This window comes from Hypomesus transpacificus, chromosome 12 (genome assembly GCF_021917145.1).
Source record: "Hypomesus transpacificus isolate Combined female chromosome 12, fHypTra1, whole genome shotgun sequence".
Taxonomy (NCBI): Eukaryota; Metazoa; Chordata; class Actinopteri; order Osmeriformes; family Osmeridae; genus Hypomesus; species Hypomesus transpacificus.
In genome coordinates this window covers 6,294,294-6,310,362 of record NC_061071.1, presented here as the reverse complement: position 1 = coordinate 6,310,362, position 16,069 = coordinate 6,294,294, and the positions used below count along the sequence as shown (strand labels likewise).

Below are 16,069 nucleotides of genomic sequence, written 5' to 3'. Positions count from 1 at the left end.
GTCTGTGTACGGTGTTTTGCCAGGCCCGCGCTGTACATTGTGTTCACTCCTGTCAGAGGGCGGCACTGTAAAATGTTTACGTGACATTTAGGGGGGCGTTTCAATACGGTTCAAGTATGTTTATGCAACAAGGAGACCATTGCAGAGGACATACTACGGAGTGAAGGTTTGCTGGGGAGAAAATAGACATTATAACATTTAGCAGCAACACAATTTCCTTTTGTCCTGCACAGCATGTGTGAATTTCGTAGAACGTGAACATTCTGTTCTCAATGAAGCGGAGGAACCGAAGAAGTTGGTCTCCGTCTCAGAGGAAGCAGTTCTGAGAGCACAGACATGGCGGCGTCCTTCCTCCATACAGGACGTCGCAGCTGTCTGCAGGTATTTGAACTGTAATTATCATAATGAAGTTCATAATCACATAGGCTATATTGTGGTCTACCGTCAATTTTCCTGTCCCCATATTTACGTGAAAATATGTTTTCTGTCTTTGGTAATTGCCAGGGAAACTGACTAACAACTCCACAACTAAATACATATGAGTTCCGATGTATTAAGCTATTAGCCCTTTAAGTTATATTGTGTTTGTAGAGTCCTCCAGACTATGCGTGAAAGGGGTGTGTATTTTTAGTAGGCCTACTCAAGATATGTTGCCAGCTGAGAGCGTCTGGAGCGACGCTGATGGTCTGCTGTGGTGTTGTCGTTCCGTTCTGACCAGGGTCTGCAGGTGGCGATGTGGAGCAGACTGGGTCCTCACGCAGCACTCAGCTCCACTCCTGCAGACAGCAGGACCAGGAGGACACACATTAGTAAGGCCTACACACTATCACACTGTCTCTAACTCTCTCTCACACACACACACATTAGTAAGGCCTACACACTATCACACTCTCTCTAACTCTCTCTCACACACACACACACACACACACACACACACACACATTAGTAAGGCCTACACACTATCTAACTCTCTCTCACACACACACACACACACACATTAGTAAGGCCTACACACTATCACACTCTCTCTAACTCTCACACACACACACACACACATCAGGAAGGCCGATACACAATATTTCTGACACATCAGGAGGCCTACACTCACATACACTCACCTTCCAATGTAAATCCACCCATTAATAAAACCTACCTTTCCCTCTATCTTTCCCTCTTTTTATCTCACGTATCCACCACTCTCTCTCTCACACTAAATATGCTGTATGCATTGTGTTGAGCCAACAGAATACAACAGTATGACAAAATGATATATCAACTCTGCCTGGTGCTTATTGGTTGTCTGGGAGCGATCATCATTGCAAAAATGCATTTAAAAAGTAGACACACCTCTGCCATACTGGTTGGCATAGCAACGATTACAAGAAAGACTTGTTGTTAATTCTGTACTCAAGGTGCGGCACATACCAAGTCAAATTCAATTCAATAAAACATGTAAAAATAAATAACAATGTGTCGTGTCTTTCCATTAATAGTTTTAATTGACAAATTCTAGAAAATATATTTAAACAACAGTTAGAACAGAAAGTTTATGATAACAGTTACATCCGGTCGATCTCAGCGCTACGGCAGACGGCAAACATAAAACAGGCAAACAATCTAACAATGCTCTCTCTGAGATGGTCATGAAACAGTTCTGAACCTCAATGCTGTGTAAAAGCGTGTTCCATATACCTGCTTTTTCCCTGCCCGACGCAGAGAAGGCCAAACCTCAGCCTGCTGTTGACATCGCCAAGCTGCTGCAGAGTCTGCGTTCTACCAAGACAAACAAATCTACAGACACAGCCCCCTCTGCGGCCGCTGCGGCTGGGAGTCATTCAGGGCATCCTTCCCCTGACCCCCACCCTATCCCCCAGCCTGACCTTGTCCCGGTCCCTGATCTGCACCCTTCAAGGCCAGACAAAGACCTCAGGGCGGAGCCTGTAGAAGATCTTTCTCCCCTTAGGGCGGAGCCTGTAGAAGATCTTTCTGCCCTTAGGGCGGAGCATGTAGAAGATCTTTCTCCTCTTAGGGCGGAGGCTGTAGAAGATCTTTCTGCCCTTAGGGCGGAGCCTGTAGAAGATCTTTCTGCCCTTAGGGCGGAGCCTGTAGAAGATCTTTCTGCCCTTAGGGCGGAGCCTGTAGAAAATCTTTCTCCTCTTAGGGCGGAGGCTGTAGAAGATCTTTCTCCCTTTAAGGCAGAGCTTGTAGAAGATCTTTCTCCCCTTAAGGCAGAGCCTGTAGAAGATCTTTCTCCCCTTAGGGCGGAGCCTGTAGAAGATCTTTCTCCCCTTAGGGCGGAGCTTGTGGAAGATCTTTCGCCTCTTAGGGCAGAGGCTGTAGAAGATTCTATTACAGCTAGACCAGCTGCCCCAGTTACCCCTGAACTGCCCTCTGACACTACCATAGCTACACCAACTGCAGTTGAAGCAGAAGTTGCAACTGAGACAGAACCAGCCACAACGTCTGCATTTGTCCTAGGACATGCCCTATCTGCTTTGAAGGAAACTACAGTTACCCCTATAACAGAGGAGGAGGTAACCGTTTTAACTTTCACCCCAGAAGTTTCCTCAGAACAAGATTTTGTTGACCCAGAAGTAACCCTGAAAGTTGCCCCAGTAGTAGTCACAACTGCCCCTGTAGTATCTGCAGTTGCCCCAGTAGAGGTGGAAGTTCTCCCAGTGGAGGTCACTACCGCTCCTGTACAGACTGAAGTTACCCCAGTAGAGGTCACAGCTGCTCCTATAGTAGCTGAAGTTGCACCTGTAGAAATCACAATTGCCCCAGTTGATGCTGACGTTGCCCTGGTAGAGGTGGAAGTTGCCCCAGTAGAAGTCACAATTGCCCCTGTAGAAGTTGAAGTTGCCCCTGTAGAGGTTACAATTGCCCCAGTAGAAGCTGAAGTTGCCCTGGTAGAGGTGGAAGTTGCCCCAGTAGAGGTCACAACTGCCCCTATAGCAGCTGAAGTTGCACCAGTAGAGATCACAATTGCCCCAGTAGATGCTGAAGTTGCCCTGGTAGAGGTGGAAGTTGCCCCAGTAGAGGTCACAATTACCCCTGTAGAAGTTGAAGTTGCCCCAGTAGAGGTCACAGCTGCCCCTGTAAAAGCTGAGGTTGCCCGAGTAGAGATCACAATTGCCCCTGTAGATTCTGAAGTTGCCCTGGTAGAGGTGGAAATTGCCCCGGTAGAGGTCACAATTGCCCCAGTAGAAGCTGAAGTTGCCCTGGTAGAGGTTGAAGTTGCCACAGTTGAGGTCACAATTGCCCCTGTAGAAGCTGAAGTTGCCCCAGTAGAGGTCACAGCTGCCCCTGTAGAAGCTGAAGTTGCCCCAGTAGATGTCACAGCTGCCCCTGTAGAAGCTGAAGTTGCCCCAGTAGAGATCACAATGGCCCCAGTAGATGCTGAAGCTACTCCAATAGACTTCACAACTACCCCTGTAGAAGTGGAAGCTGCCCCAGTAGAGTACACAACTGCCCCAGAGGAGCCTATAGCCACCCCTCCTGTAGACAGAATTTCCATGACAACAGACTCACCTGTAGAGATCATCAGTGGAGCACCAGTCACCTCTGCTATTGGGCAGGACCTGGCAGTTGAGGCCGCTATTGGCCAGCAGATGGCAGCTAAGGCTCTTAATGAACTAGCAGCTGATAGTGCTCTTGGCCAACAGTTAGAAGAAACTGAGGTTGCTATTGGCCAGGAGATAGAAGAAACACAGGTTGCTACTGGTCAGGAGCTGGCATCGGATGTTGCTATGGAGCCTGAGCTGGCAGGTTTGACTGCTATCGGCCAGGTGGCCCCAGTTCCAGAGACAGTAGACCCTGAAGACTCTGTGATGCTGGGACCATGTGATGGAGAACCAGGAGACTCTGGAGCCCAAGACACTCCTGAGGGTACACACACACACACACGCACACACACACAGCAAAACCTCAGTGTACCAGCTGTTTCCTATCTTAAAAGCCCATGAAGATGATGATGATCTCTACTTGTAGACGGTCTGGATCCGATTCAGAAGATCTTCCTGGACAAGATCAGAGAGTACAACACCAGGAGCCAGTGAGACCTCCACATTTATCACTCTTTGCATCTCTTTAAAAGTAGCTCTGTAAACTATATATAGCTCTATACAACTATTTGTAGCTTTATATGGTCTGTAAACTATGTAGCGTGTGCTGTTAACTATATTTAGCTCTCTAAGATACATTGACCTATTTGTACTCTATGAAGCTCCATAACCCTTTATGTCATTGTTCGTACCAAACGGATGTTTACGTATGCATTCTGTGTTTCTCCTCGTCATCTCATCAGAGCTTGTGGGGGTCTGGTGGAGGCTGGAACAGAGTTTGAGAAAGCCCTGTTAGAGGAGAGAGTGAAGCTCCAGCGTCTGTTTGGGGGCGGAGACCTCAGCCAGTTCCCCGAGTTCTCCTTCCCAGGTATACCTGTGTGTGTGTGTGTGTGTCTTCTATAGCATCCTACTGTTGTTGTAATAAGTGTAGGTACTGTCTGCATCAGCTGAAGAAGTGAATTGTTTCTTATTATTCTCTCCCTCCCTTCATTCTCTCATCAGATCCCCCTCTTGATGAGGTGTCCCCTAAATAACCAGCTGTCTTCTTCACTTTTCTTCTAAAAGACCTCTGGGGAAAAACGGTTGATAAAATTTCAACAGAATGAACATTGTTGTGTTTTCTATACTTTATGGTCATGTAAATTACTGCTTGGCCTTTGTGGCTGAGCGATAACTTGTAAAATGGTCCGTTTCAAATAAGTAATATTCAATTTACCAATGATACTATTATACTTGCTTGGGATGGGTGTTGTAACAGTGTTGTAAAAATAGACTTTGGGATTTTGTTCGTATCATTACCACAAGTTTATTCATATCGTAAACGCGAATGCCAGGGTTCAGCCTCCAGGGCGGGACAATCCCGTTCTTGGCTGCAACGCTCCTCCCACATTATAAATATATATGAGAAAAATAGTCGACGTGCCCGTACGTAATGACGACACAAGAAAACTGCGGCCCGCGATTGCAGCAGCGCCTTGTCAGCGTGACGAAGATTGGCACCCAGGTAAGCTGTCACTCAAATTCTTATTTTTTTCGTCTCCCATCAATCTAACTATCGACGCTGCATGCTCGGATGCAGTGGGTTCGTCATGCAAAGAGAGGACATGCCGGTATGGAGGCGGACAGTGAGGCGCAAGAGACCAGGCGAGAGGGAGCCGCTGCGGTGGCGGAATAAAGATGTCGGCTTGTTTGTCGAGAGAGAAGAGAGAGAGGGGAATGGCCCAGGCCCTGTGTGTTCGGCTAATAAAGTGCTGTGTATGTTAGCACTAACCGACCAACTGGTCATCTGGGCACTGTGTGGTCCTTAGATCTCCTCAGTTTTTCGTCTTACGTCCACTCAAGTGTTTACATTACTCCCGCCGCTATAGTAGACCATGCACCCCAGCTCACATGTAAAATATGCTCTCACCAAAAACCCAGATGCTACACAGGCGCTAGTCAATCTGAGTCAGAGTCCGGTGTGTCGGTCAGTTCACTACCGTGTAGTTATTAGCCGTTCACGTGGTAGCCTTTATTCTAAATGCCACACGATGAAGGGACGTGTTATATTAGCGATAAAAGTGGCTACAATGTCTATAGGCCTGTGATACGCTACTTTTAACGTTGAGCATGACCACATGTAGACTAGTAGTTCAAATAAGAGGCGTCTCTCCACATAAAAGCCATGTACGCGTGTGTAGGACTATAGGTGTCCTGGACTGGCATGAGACAGAGTTGGCATCGCTGGAGACACTGAGATGGCAGAGCAGCTGGTTGCTATGGAGGACTACCCCCAGGTCGACCAGGTGAGGGCAGGGTGAAGGCACCCGGATACGAGTGTCGAAGATGTAGTCACGATGTAGCGTCTACTTCCTCTTTCTGAGCTTTCCACCTCTTTGTCTTCCTCCAGATCCTAGTCATGGGTGTGGGAGAAGAGATGGAAGGGCAGGAGGAGAGGAGTGTGACGGAGGAGAGGACCGAAGGAGCCGAAGGAATCTCCTCCTCCCCTCACACCCAGACCCCCATGGAAGCGGACAAATCAAACATCTACAGGTAGTCCTCCCCCCTCGCCCTCTCCTTCCTCGTGGGTGTTAAACAGCGTGTCGAGTTTTTCTGATGCTGTGTGTGTGTGTGCGCGCAGACACCCCCTGTTCCCCCTCTTGGCTCTCATGTTTGAGAAGTGTGAGCAGTCCACTCAGACGCCAGAGTGTGTAAGCTCCGCCTCCCTTCGCTCCGACCTCGACAACTTCCTGATCAGTCACAGGAAGGACAGCTCCACCGCCAACAGCCTGGACCCTGACACCGACACCCTGGTGAGACACACACACACACACACAACATTACGTTGGCTGGCATTGTGGTTGGCAAGCTTCATTCTGTAGAGTAGCGTTGCTGAAGTGTGTCTGTGTGTGTGTGTAGATGGTGGGGGCTCTGCAGGTGTTGCGTATCCACCTGCTGGAGCTGGAGAAGGTCAGTGACCTGTGTAAGGACTTTTGCTCGCGCTACATCGCCTGCCTGAGGACCAAGATGAACTCTGACACCCTGCTGGGGGCGGAGCCGGACAATCCAGACTCTCCTGGACACACACAGGTAACGCATGTACACAAGTAACACACATCCACAGGTAACACACATACACAGGTAAAATATGTACACAAGTAACACACATCCACAGGTAACACATGTACACAAGTAACACACATCCACAGGTCACACACATACACAGGTAACACGTGTACACAAGTAACACACATCCACAGGTAACACACATCCACAGGTCACACACATCCACAGGTAACACACATCCACAGGTCACACACATCCACAGGTAACACATGTACACAAGTAACACACATCCACAGGTAACACGTGTACACAGGTAACACATGTACACAAGTAACCCATATACACAGGTAACACACAAACACAGGTAACACATATACACAAGCAAAACTAATATAACACACAGGTAACACACGTATACAGGTAACACATGCATACCGGTAACACACATTTAACGCACATATACAGGTAGTACACATGTAACATAAGTGTAACACACATATACATGTAACACACAGATAACACACACACAGATAACACGCATGCACAGCAAACACACAGGTAACACACACATGGGTAACACATATACACAGCAAACACACAGATAACACACACATAGGTAACACAAAGGTAATACACATACACAGCAAACGCACATAAGACACAAGACACACACGTGTGTGCTGTGTGTATGCAGTGCGTCCCCCACACTGACGCGGGTGTTTGTGTGCACAGAACACCAGCCCTAGTTCAGGAACCCTCAGTCCACAGGGCATCATGGTCCCAGCCTCGGCCCTGCAGCATGGCAACTTCACCGTGGCAACAGTCAACCCATCCCAGATGGTTACAGGTATTCACTTTACTGATCCCCCAAGAAATACACGTGGTCAGGAACCTCCATGTCCACAGAATAAGTACGACCAATGAAATGTGAGAGTAAAGGAAGCACTTTGAATCTGGCTCGGAATCGAATGTATTTGTATATAAATATATAAATATTTTAAAAGGTATTCAATGCTGTTGCGGTCATAAAATAAGATTCATAAAAAAATATATACTTAATTAAAACAACCTTCTACTGTGTGTGTTGTGTGTGTGTGTGCGTGTGTGAAGCAGGTGGAACAGTGTACCAGCCCATCACAGTGGTCACCCCTCAGGGTCAGGTGCTGGCACAAGGCCTCTCCCCAGGAACCTTGCGCTTCCAGAAAACACAGGTACAGTGAAAATACCTCATTTAAACACCTAGGTACAGTGAAAACACCTCATTAAAACACCCAGGTACTGTGAAAATACTTAATTAAAACATCCAGGTACTGTGAAAATACTTTATTAAAACATCCAGGTACTGTAAAAATACTTCATTAGAACATCCAGGTACTGTAAAAATACTTTGTTAAAACACCCAGGTACTGTGAAAATACTTCATTAAAACATCCAGGTACTGTAAAAATACTTCGTTAAAACATCCAGGTACTGTGAAAATACTTCATTGAAACACCCAGGTACTGGCAAACTGTAAAAGCAAGTACTGTGATGATGCAGCAGAACAGTAAAGCCGTGTGTGTGTAGCTGCAGGTGCAGCTGAGCCAGGACCTGAGTTTCTACCCCCAGCAGCAGCAGCATGAGGAGGAGAGCAGCCGGAGCAAGAGAGGAGTTCTACCCAAGCAGGCCACTAACGTCATGAGGTCCTGGCTCTTCCAGCACATCGCTGTAAGTAACACACACACACACACACACACACACACACAGACACACACACACCCTCGAGTCTAGTCTGATGTATCTCTCTCTTTCTCAGCATCCTTACCCAACAGAGGAAGAGAAGAAGCAGATCGCTATCCAGACCAACCTCTCCCTTCTGCAGGTCAACAACTGGTGAGACACACTTAGGCACAAAACATGAACCAGCACCACGGTCTGGGCCCAGTCGACTGGGGTGTCTGCTCACTGGGTTACCAATGGGTCGACCATCCGCAGGTTCATCAATGCCAGGAGGCGGATCCTCCAGCCCATGATTGACAGCAGCTCCTCTGACACACCCAAGAGCAGGAAACGGGCCAATCAGAGCCGGCCGACGCAGCGCTTCTGGCCTGACTCCATCGCCACAGCAACTGGTCTCCCCCAGGCGATGGAGGAACAGGATGACAACGGTACATCCCATAATTCTCCAGAGTTTCCCTGAGTTCAACTGACAGGAAGTGGAGCATGTAGGGGGGAGATCAGGCCTCTTAACCTCCCACGCTGCTATGTGATGTTTTTCTTCCCTCACTGGGTCAGTTAACCTGTTCCTGGATCAGATGGTATTGTTACCACACAGTTTGTATCATGGTTTTGGTGTGGGCGATGTAGGTTGTTACAAAAGTGTAAGAAGGCACGGTATGAGGGAGGGGCGGAAGGGGGAAGTGGACGTTGTACAGGGGCAGTTGATGGTTGGCTGGCCTCAAAGTGTATTGGTTACCTCTACAGAGCTGTAGCGTTTTATAGGCGGAGGTGAGAGTGTGGGAGGAATCCCGTCGACCAATTAAGACGCATATTCTAGGAGGATGACCAATGGGAACCGGGGTTGTAGGAAGTTGACCGGTACCAATCTCAACTGGCAAACGTTAACCCTAACTTCTTGCTCGCCAGTTACCATGGTAACGATGGGTGTGAGCGTGGAGGAGCTGCAGAGCCTCTCGTCGGACGGAGCCACACTCGCCATGCAGCAAGTCATGCTGGGAACTCACAGTGAGGAAGAGGAGGACGACGACGACGAAGAGGAGGAGGAGGAGGGAGGCATAGCTGGACTGGGCTGATGGGATCTCTCGAAATTCTGTCCTACTGTCGCTCTCCCACTTTCTCTGGCTCTCTCTCTCTTGCTCTCTGACCATCTCGCTCTCTCTCACCCTTTTTCTCCTGCATGCCTGTTTGAACGATGTGTTTACCTTCTTCACACAGTCCCAGACTGTCCTAACACCTACCCTAGCTGACTATCTAGTACACTCCAGACATTTACACTAGCTGACTATCTAGTACACACCAGACATTTATACTAGCTGACTATCTAGTAGTACACACTTGACATTTACAGTAGCTGACTATCTAGTACACACCAGACATTTATACTAGCTGACTAACTAGTACACATTCGACATTTATACTAGCTGACTATCTAGTACACATTCGACATTTATACTAGCTGACTATCTAGTACACACCAGACATGTATACTAGCTGACTATCTAGTACACACCAGACATGTATACTAGCCACCTAGTTCAGAGCAGTGCTGGTGTGAGGGGTTGGGACAGATCAGACTGGGTTGCATATTTTTATATCTCAGACTTGGCAGGAACTTGTTTATAGTTTCTCTGTTTGCATTTCATCATGGCCCCTTTGTCTCTGCTGGATTTATCAAATAATAAAATAACAATGTTTGTCTGACTGCTGTGTGGACTCTGTGTGTGTGAATGATCAGACTCTCAGATGCTTTATGAACAAATGGGTCTTTACTTCCTGGTTCTGTACAAACAGCCACTATCAGTTCGTCATGGTGATGGCCACATAAACACACATGCTGACATCCATGTATGTCCGCATCAGTAACACAATGTCCCAGGAGAGATGTGTTTCTTTGGTAACGTACATCCTCAACATCCTGTCGGGCTGTAGAAAACGTGTCGACTGGACTTCAGGTCCCCTGTCACTTATCCCTGAAGGGACAAAACACAAGAGTTATATAGACTTACTAAATACACAACACACTTATATAGACTTACTAAACACACTAAACAGTTATATAGACTCATTAAATATACAACCGTTACATAGACTCACTAGATATCCAATACAGTTATTTAGACTCACTAGATATACAATAGTTATATAGACTCACTAGATATACAATACAGTTACTTAGACTCACTAGATCTACAAGAGTTATATAGACTCACTCGATATACAGTTGTTTTATAAACAGTCGATATACAAAGCCTCCAGACAGTAATGAGTCAGTGGTCTATACCTGCATGACGGTGTGGATCCAGGGTAGGGCATAGAGAACCTGTGTGTACAGCTCCCCTGTTCTGTTCTCTCCACAGCCATAGCTCCAGCCTAACACCCCCCACACCTTCCACACAGACTCCCCCTCACAGGCCAGCGGACCCCCGTTGTCCCCCTGCACACACACACACACAAGTTAGAATTCCCTGCAAGCACCTACTGATATTTCGTTAGAGTCAGAGGTGTCCACTCTCGCACACACTCACACCCAGTTCTGTTGGCAGGAGTGAGCAAGAGTGTAAGCTGGTGTGTGTGTGTGTGTGTGTGTGTGTGTGTGTGTGACCTCACGTGCCCTACCAGGCAGGAGTGTGGTCCGCTGTGTGTGTGTCCGGCACAGAGGCTCCAGGGGGAGGAGGGGGCTTCACACAGCCTGCTGGAGAGCACCTGCACCTGGGCAGACTGGAGCAGCAAGCTGGGCTCCCCTGGAGAAACACACCGTGACGCTTCACCAGGGAGGGTGGATGTGGGGGTATTTCAGTGGTGCATGTGTTTTGTGCGTGTCTCACCCATGGACACAGTCAGTAGGGATGAGTATCCAGGTGAGTGTATGTGTGTGTGTGTGTATGTGTGTGTGTCTCCCCTAACCTCCAATCTGCGTGGCCCCCCAGCCAGAGATCTGGCAGCTCCGCCCCTCCTCTAACTGCTCACCGTGATTGGGCAGACAGATGGGTTTCACCAGGCCTGCAGGGAACAGACAGCCTGGCTCACTAACACTACGTCTGGATGAATCTTCACACGCATGGGAAATGGTTACATTCCATCCTTATTATGACAGTATTACAGTAAGACAAATGTAAGAAAGTTTGGCGACGTCGACAAATGGGAAATGACATATTTATGGGAAGTTACATAACATAGAAGATGTCTACCTGTCAAACTGAACAGAAAAGGTAGCGTGTATTTTTGCTCTGCTTGTTTGTTTGTGTACCGTTGACGCTGAGGGCTTGCTCCAGCCTGATGAGTGCAATGTCATACTCTGTCCTGCGGGGGCGGTAGAGGGCATGATAGACGATCCTCTTCACAGAGAGAGACCCCGCTCCGTTAATTGGCTGGGCTGTCAATCCAACATACACCACCCACTGCCCAGGGTCATCAAATCTGATTGGACAGCAGGAGGGCAAAGGGAGAACAACAACCAATTCGGTCCATTATTTCAGCAACATTATTTCGGCAATACCGTTAAATGACAGACAAACAGACAAAGAGTGGCTCAAAAAACCAACCATGAAGAAATACAACAATGGTTCTCAGTTGCCCCTGCCCGGAAGCGGGTCACCGGGGCCCCCCCCTGGAGCCAGGCCCGGGGGTGGGGCTCGATGGCGAGCGCCTGGTGGCCGGGCCTTTTCCCATGGGGCCCGGTCGGGCACAGCCCGAAGAGACAACGTGGGACCCTCTTCCAGTGGGCTCACCATCCGCAGGAGGGGTCATGGGGGTCGGGTGCAGTGTGAGACGGGCGGCGGCCGAAGGCGGGGGCCTTGGCGGTCCGATCCTCGGCTGCAAAAGTTAGCTTTAGGGACGTGGAACGTCACCTCGCTGGCGGGAAAGGAGCCTGAGCTGGTGCGCGAGGTAGAGAGTTTCCGGCTAGATATAGTCGGCCTCGCCTCGACGCACAGCGTGGGCTCCGGAACCAGTCTCCTTGAGAGGGGCTGGACTCTCTTCCACTCTGGAGTTGCCCTTGGTGAGAGGCGTCGAGCTGGGGTGGGAATACTGGTTTCCCCTCGGTTCGGCGCCTGTACATTGGGGTTCACCCCGGTGGACGAGAGGGTAGCCTCCCTCCGCCTTCGGGTGGGGGGACGGGTCCTCACTGTCGTTTGTGCTTATGCACCAAACGGCAGCTCAGAGTACCCACCCTTTTTGGAGTCTCTGGGGGGGGTGCTGGAAAGCGCTCCTCCTGGGGATTCCCTCGTCCTCCTGGGGGACTTCAATGCTCATGTGGGCAATGACAGTGAGACCTGGAGGGGCGTGATTGGGAGGAACGGCCCCCCCGATCTGAACCCGAGTGGTGTTTTGTTGTTGGACTTCTGTGCTAGACACGGTTTGTCCATAACGAACACCATGTTCAAGCATAAGGGTGTCCATATGTGCACCTGGCACCAGGACACCCGAGGTCTCAGTTCGATGATCGACTTTGTAGTCGTGTCATCGGACTTGGGGCCGCATGTCTTGGACACTCGGGTGAGGAGAGGGGCGGAGCTGTCAACTGATCACCACCTGGTGGTGAGTTGGCTTCGATGGTGGGGGAGGACGCCGGTCAGGCCTGGCAGGCCCAAACGTAATGTGAGGGTCTGCTGGGAACGTCTGGCGGAACCCTCTGTCAGAAGGAGCTTCAACTCCCACCTCCGGGAGAGCTTCGATCATGTCTCGGGGGGGGCCGGGGACATTGAGTCCGAATGGGCCATGTTCCGGGCCTCCATTGTTGAAGCGGCTGACCGGAGCTGCGGCCGCAGGGCGGTCGGTGCATGTCGCGGCGGTAACCCTCGGACCCGGTGGTGGACTCCGGAGGTGAGGGATGCCGTCAAGCTGAAGAAGGAGGCCTATCGGACTTTATTGGCTGGTAGGACTCCAGAGGCAGCTGATGTGTACCGGCAGGCCAAGCGGAACGCGGCTTTGGCGGTCGCGGAGGCAAAAACCCGGGCATGGGAGGAGTTCGGCGAGGCCATGGAGAATGACTTCCGAACGGCTTCAAAAAGGTTCTGGACCACCATCCGGCGGCTCAGGAGGGGGAAGCAGTGCTCTGTCAACACTGTATACGGTGGGGATGGTGCGCTGCTGACCTCGACGGGGGACGTCCTGGATCGGTGGAAGGAATACTTCGAAGACCTCCTTAATTCCACCAACACGCTTTCCGACGTGGAGGCAGAGTCTGGGGACATCGGGGGGGGCCCTTCTATCTCTGGGGCTGAGGTCGCCGAGGTGGTTGAAAAGCTCCGCGGTGGCAGGGCCCCTGGGGTGGATGAGGTCCGCCCGGAGTTCCTTAAGGCTCTGGATGTTGTAGGGCTGTCTTGGTTGACACGACTCTGCAACATCGCGTGGACATCGGGGACAGTGCCTCTGGACTGGCAGACCGGGGTGGTGGTTCCCCTCTTTAAAAAGGGGGACCGGAGGGTGTGCTCCAACTTTAGGGGGATCACACTCCTCAGCCTCCCTGGGAAAGTCTATTCAGGGGTCCTGGAGAGGAGGGTCCGTCGGATTGTCGAACCTCGGATTCAGGAGGAGCAATGTGGTTTTCGTCCTGGCCGTGGAACAGTGGACCAGCTTTATACCCTCCGCGGAGTCCTGGAGGGTACATGGGAGTTCGCCCAACCAGTCTACACATGTTTTGTGGATTTGGAAAAGGCGTTCGACCGTGTCCCTCGGGGGCTCATGTGGGGGGTGCTCCGAGAGTACGGGGTACCGGATTTCCTGATCGGGGCTGTCCGGTCCCTGTACGACCGGTGCCAGAGTTTGGTCCGCATTGCCGGTAGTAAGTCGAACTTGTTTCCGGTGAGGGTTGGACTCCGCCAGGGCTGCCCTATGTCACCGATTCTGTTCATTACCTATATGGACAGAATTTCTAGGCGCAGCCAGGGTGTTGAGGGGGTCCGGTTTGGTGACCTCAGGATCGGGTCGCTGCTTTTTGCGGATGATGTGGTCCTGTTGGCTTCATCGGGCCGTGACCTTCAGCTCTCACTGGAGCGGTTCGCAACCGAATGTGAAGCGGCTGGGATGCGAATCAGCACCTCCAAATCTGAGGCCATGGTAATCGACCGGAAAAGGGTGGAGTGCCATCTCCGGGTCGGGGAGGAGATCCTGAACCAAGCGGAGGAGTTCAAGTATCTCGGGGTCTTGTTCACGAGTGAGGGAAGAATGGAGCGCGAGGTCGACAGGCGGATCGGTGCGGCGTCCGCAGTGATGCGGGCTCTGCATCGGTCCGTCGTGGTGAAGAAGGAGCTGAGTCGAAAGGCGAAGCTCTCTATTTACCAGTCGATCTACGTTCCTACCCTCACCTATGGTCACGAACTATGGGTAGTGACCGAAAGAACGAGATCGCGAATACAAGCGGCCGAAATGAGCTTTCTCCGTAGGGTGTCCGGGCTCTCCCTTAGAGATAGGGTGAGAAGCTCGGTCATCCGGGAGGGGCTCAGAGTAGAACCGCTGCTCCTCCGCGTCGAGAGGAGCCAGCTGAGGTGGCTCGGGCATCTGATTAGGATGCCTTCTGGACGCCTCCCTGGTGAGGTGTTCCGGGCACGTCCCACTGGGAAGAGGCCCCGGGGAAGACCCAGGACACGCTGGAGGGACTATGTCTCTCAGCTGGCCTGGGAACGCCTTGGGGTCCCCCAGGAAGAGCTGGCGGAAGTGGCCGGGGGGAGGGAAGTCTGGGCCTCCCTGCTTAGGTCGCTGCCCCCGCGACCCGATCCCCGGACAAGCGGCAGATGACGACGACGACGACCGTTAAATGAACTACCATGTAACTTCATAGCAATACCTCTAGTATCAACCTTGTATTCACATAAGGACTGTATGTAGTTACACTCTGTCAAGGGTTAGTTAAGTTATCACACATGTGAAACATGACATGGGGGAGGTTGGGCTTTCCAGGGGTAAGTGGATGTTAACATTAATCTTGCTCTGGTGACACAACCTTCACCTGCCACACACATACACACTCAAACATTTTCATGATCAATAGACAATGACCCAACCATTAACTCTAACAAAGAGCAGTGAGCATGGAGGTGTGCACGTGTGTGTACGTGTGTGTGTGTGTGTACGTGTGTGTGTCTCACCCATAGACACAGTGAGCAGCAGTCAGTATCCAGGTGTGTGTGATGACCGCGGCCCCACAGGTGGGGGTGTGCTTGTGGTGCAGGCTGGCCATCCAGGGGAGTTGTCCAGGGGGGGACGCTGCCCCCCCCACAATACGAGACTCTAGCCTGGGCCTGAGACTACAATCTGGTGGGGGGGGGGAGAGATACACACACACCCATAAACCCAAACAGATACAAGTCACAGAGCTCAATAGGCTGAATTCACTCTTACAGTGGTGTAAAGTCATCTTACTGTAATGCCTAGTCCTCACAGACACATATACACACACACACTCATTAACTTACCCAGGCAGCTAAGTGTGGTCACATTTCCAGAACTGCACTGGGTCTTACTGGGTACAGAACAGGGACGAGGTTACACACACACACGCACACACACATATATACACAGATGCACACACCAATACCAGACGTGGGACCTCCTCCTGATGTAGGACTAGAAAACGTTTGATTGGTTGGTGTACCTGAGGAGGGTGGGGTTCTGGATGCTGATGGAGGGTTGGAGGGTGAGCAGGTTGAGGTTGACCAATACCAGGCCAGTCTGGAGGAGGGGTTCCACAGAGGAGAGGGGGAGGGAACTGGAGCTGCTGTAACTGCACACGCACACACACAAAC

At 50.6% G+C, this 16,069-nt stretch overlaps 3 protein-coding genes across 7 annotated transcripts; 2 read left to right on the top strand and 1 right to left on the bottom strand.

Annotated features, from left to right (window-relative positions):
• The first annotated feature begins 87 nt into the window (after positions 1-87).
• LOC124474430 (zonadhesin-like) lies at positions 88-4,670 on the top strand. Of its 2 annotated transcripts, XM_047030546.1 has the most exons (7): positions 88-381; positions 719-809; positions 1,717-2,115; positions 3,697-3,888; positions 3,991-4,054; positions 4,307-4,431; positions 4,566-4,670. In XM_047030546.1, exons 1-7 carry the CDS (start codon positions 337-339, stop codon positions 4,595-4,597), a joined length of 948 nt encoding a protein of 315 aa, XP_046886502.1. In that variant the 5' UTR covers positions 88-336; the 3' UTR covers positions 4,598-4,670. The 2 variants fall into 2 exon arrangements, with proteins under 2 accessions (XP_046886502.1, XP_046886501.1); XM_047030545.1 differs by having other exon boundaries at positions 1,717-3,888.
• A 76-nt stretch (positions 4,671-4,746) lies between these two features.
• On the top strand, positions 4,747-10,028 carry pknox1.2 (pbx/knotted 1 homeobox 1.2). Of its 4 annotated transcripts, none has more exons than XM_047030593.1 (11): positions 4,747-5,067; positions 5,744-5,848; positions 5,953-6,095; positions 6,184-6,355; positions 6,462-6,632; positions 7,341-7,455; positions 7,722-7,819; positions 8,175-8,315; positions 8,404-8,480; positions 8,583-8,755; positions 9,234-10,028. In XM_047030593.1, exons 2-11 carry the CDS (start codon positions 5,801-5,803, stop codon positions 9,398-9,400), a joined length of 1,305 nt encoding a protein of 434 aa, XP_046886549.1. In that variant the 5' UTR covers positions 4,747-5,067; positions 5,744-5,800; the 3' UTR covers positions 9,401-10,028. The 4 variants fall into 4 exon arrangements, with proteins under 4 accessions (XP_046886549.1, XP_046886550.1, XP_046886547.1 ...); XM_047030594.1 differs by having other exon boundaries at positions 7,719-7,819; positions 8,181-8,315; XM_047030591.1 differs by having other exon boundaries at positions 7,719-7,819.
• A 51-nt stretch (positions 10,029-10,079) lies between these two features.
• On the bottom strand, positions 10,080-15,798 carry LOC124474478 (transmembrane protease serine 3). The gene is made up of 7 exons (XM_047030642.1): positions 15,740-15,798; positions 15,413-15,578; positions 11,575-11,744; positions 11,295-11,327; positions 10,944-11,068; positions 10,609-10,761; positions 10,080-10,297 (listed from the first exon to the last, which is right to left on the bottom strand). Exons 2-7 carry the CDS (start codon positions 15,502-15,504, stop codon positions 10,292-10,294), a joined length of 579 nt encoding a protein of 192 aa, XP_046886598.1. The 5' UTR covers positions 15,505-15,578; positions 15,740-15,798; the 3' UTR covers positions 10,080-10,291.
• Positions 15,799-16,069: the final 271 nt, after the last annotated feature.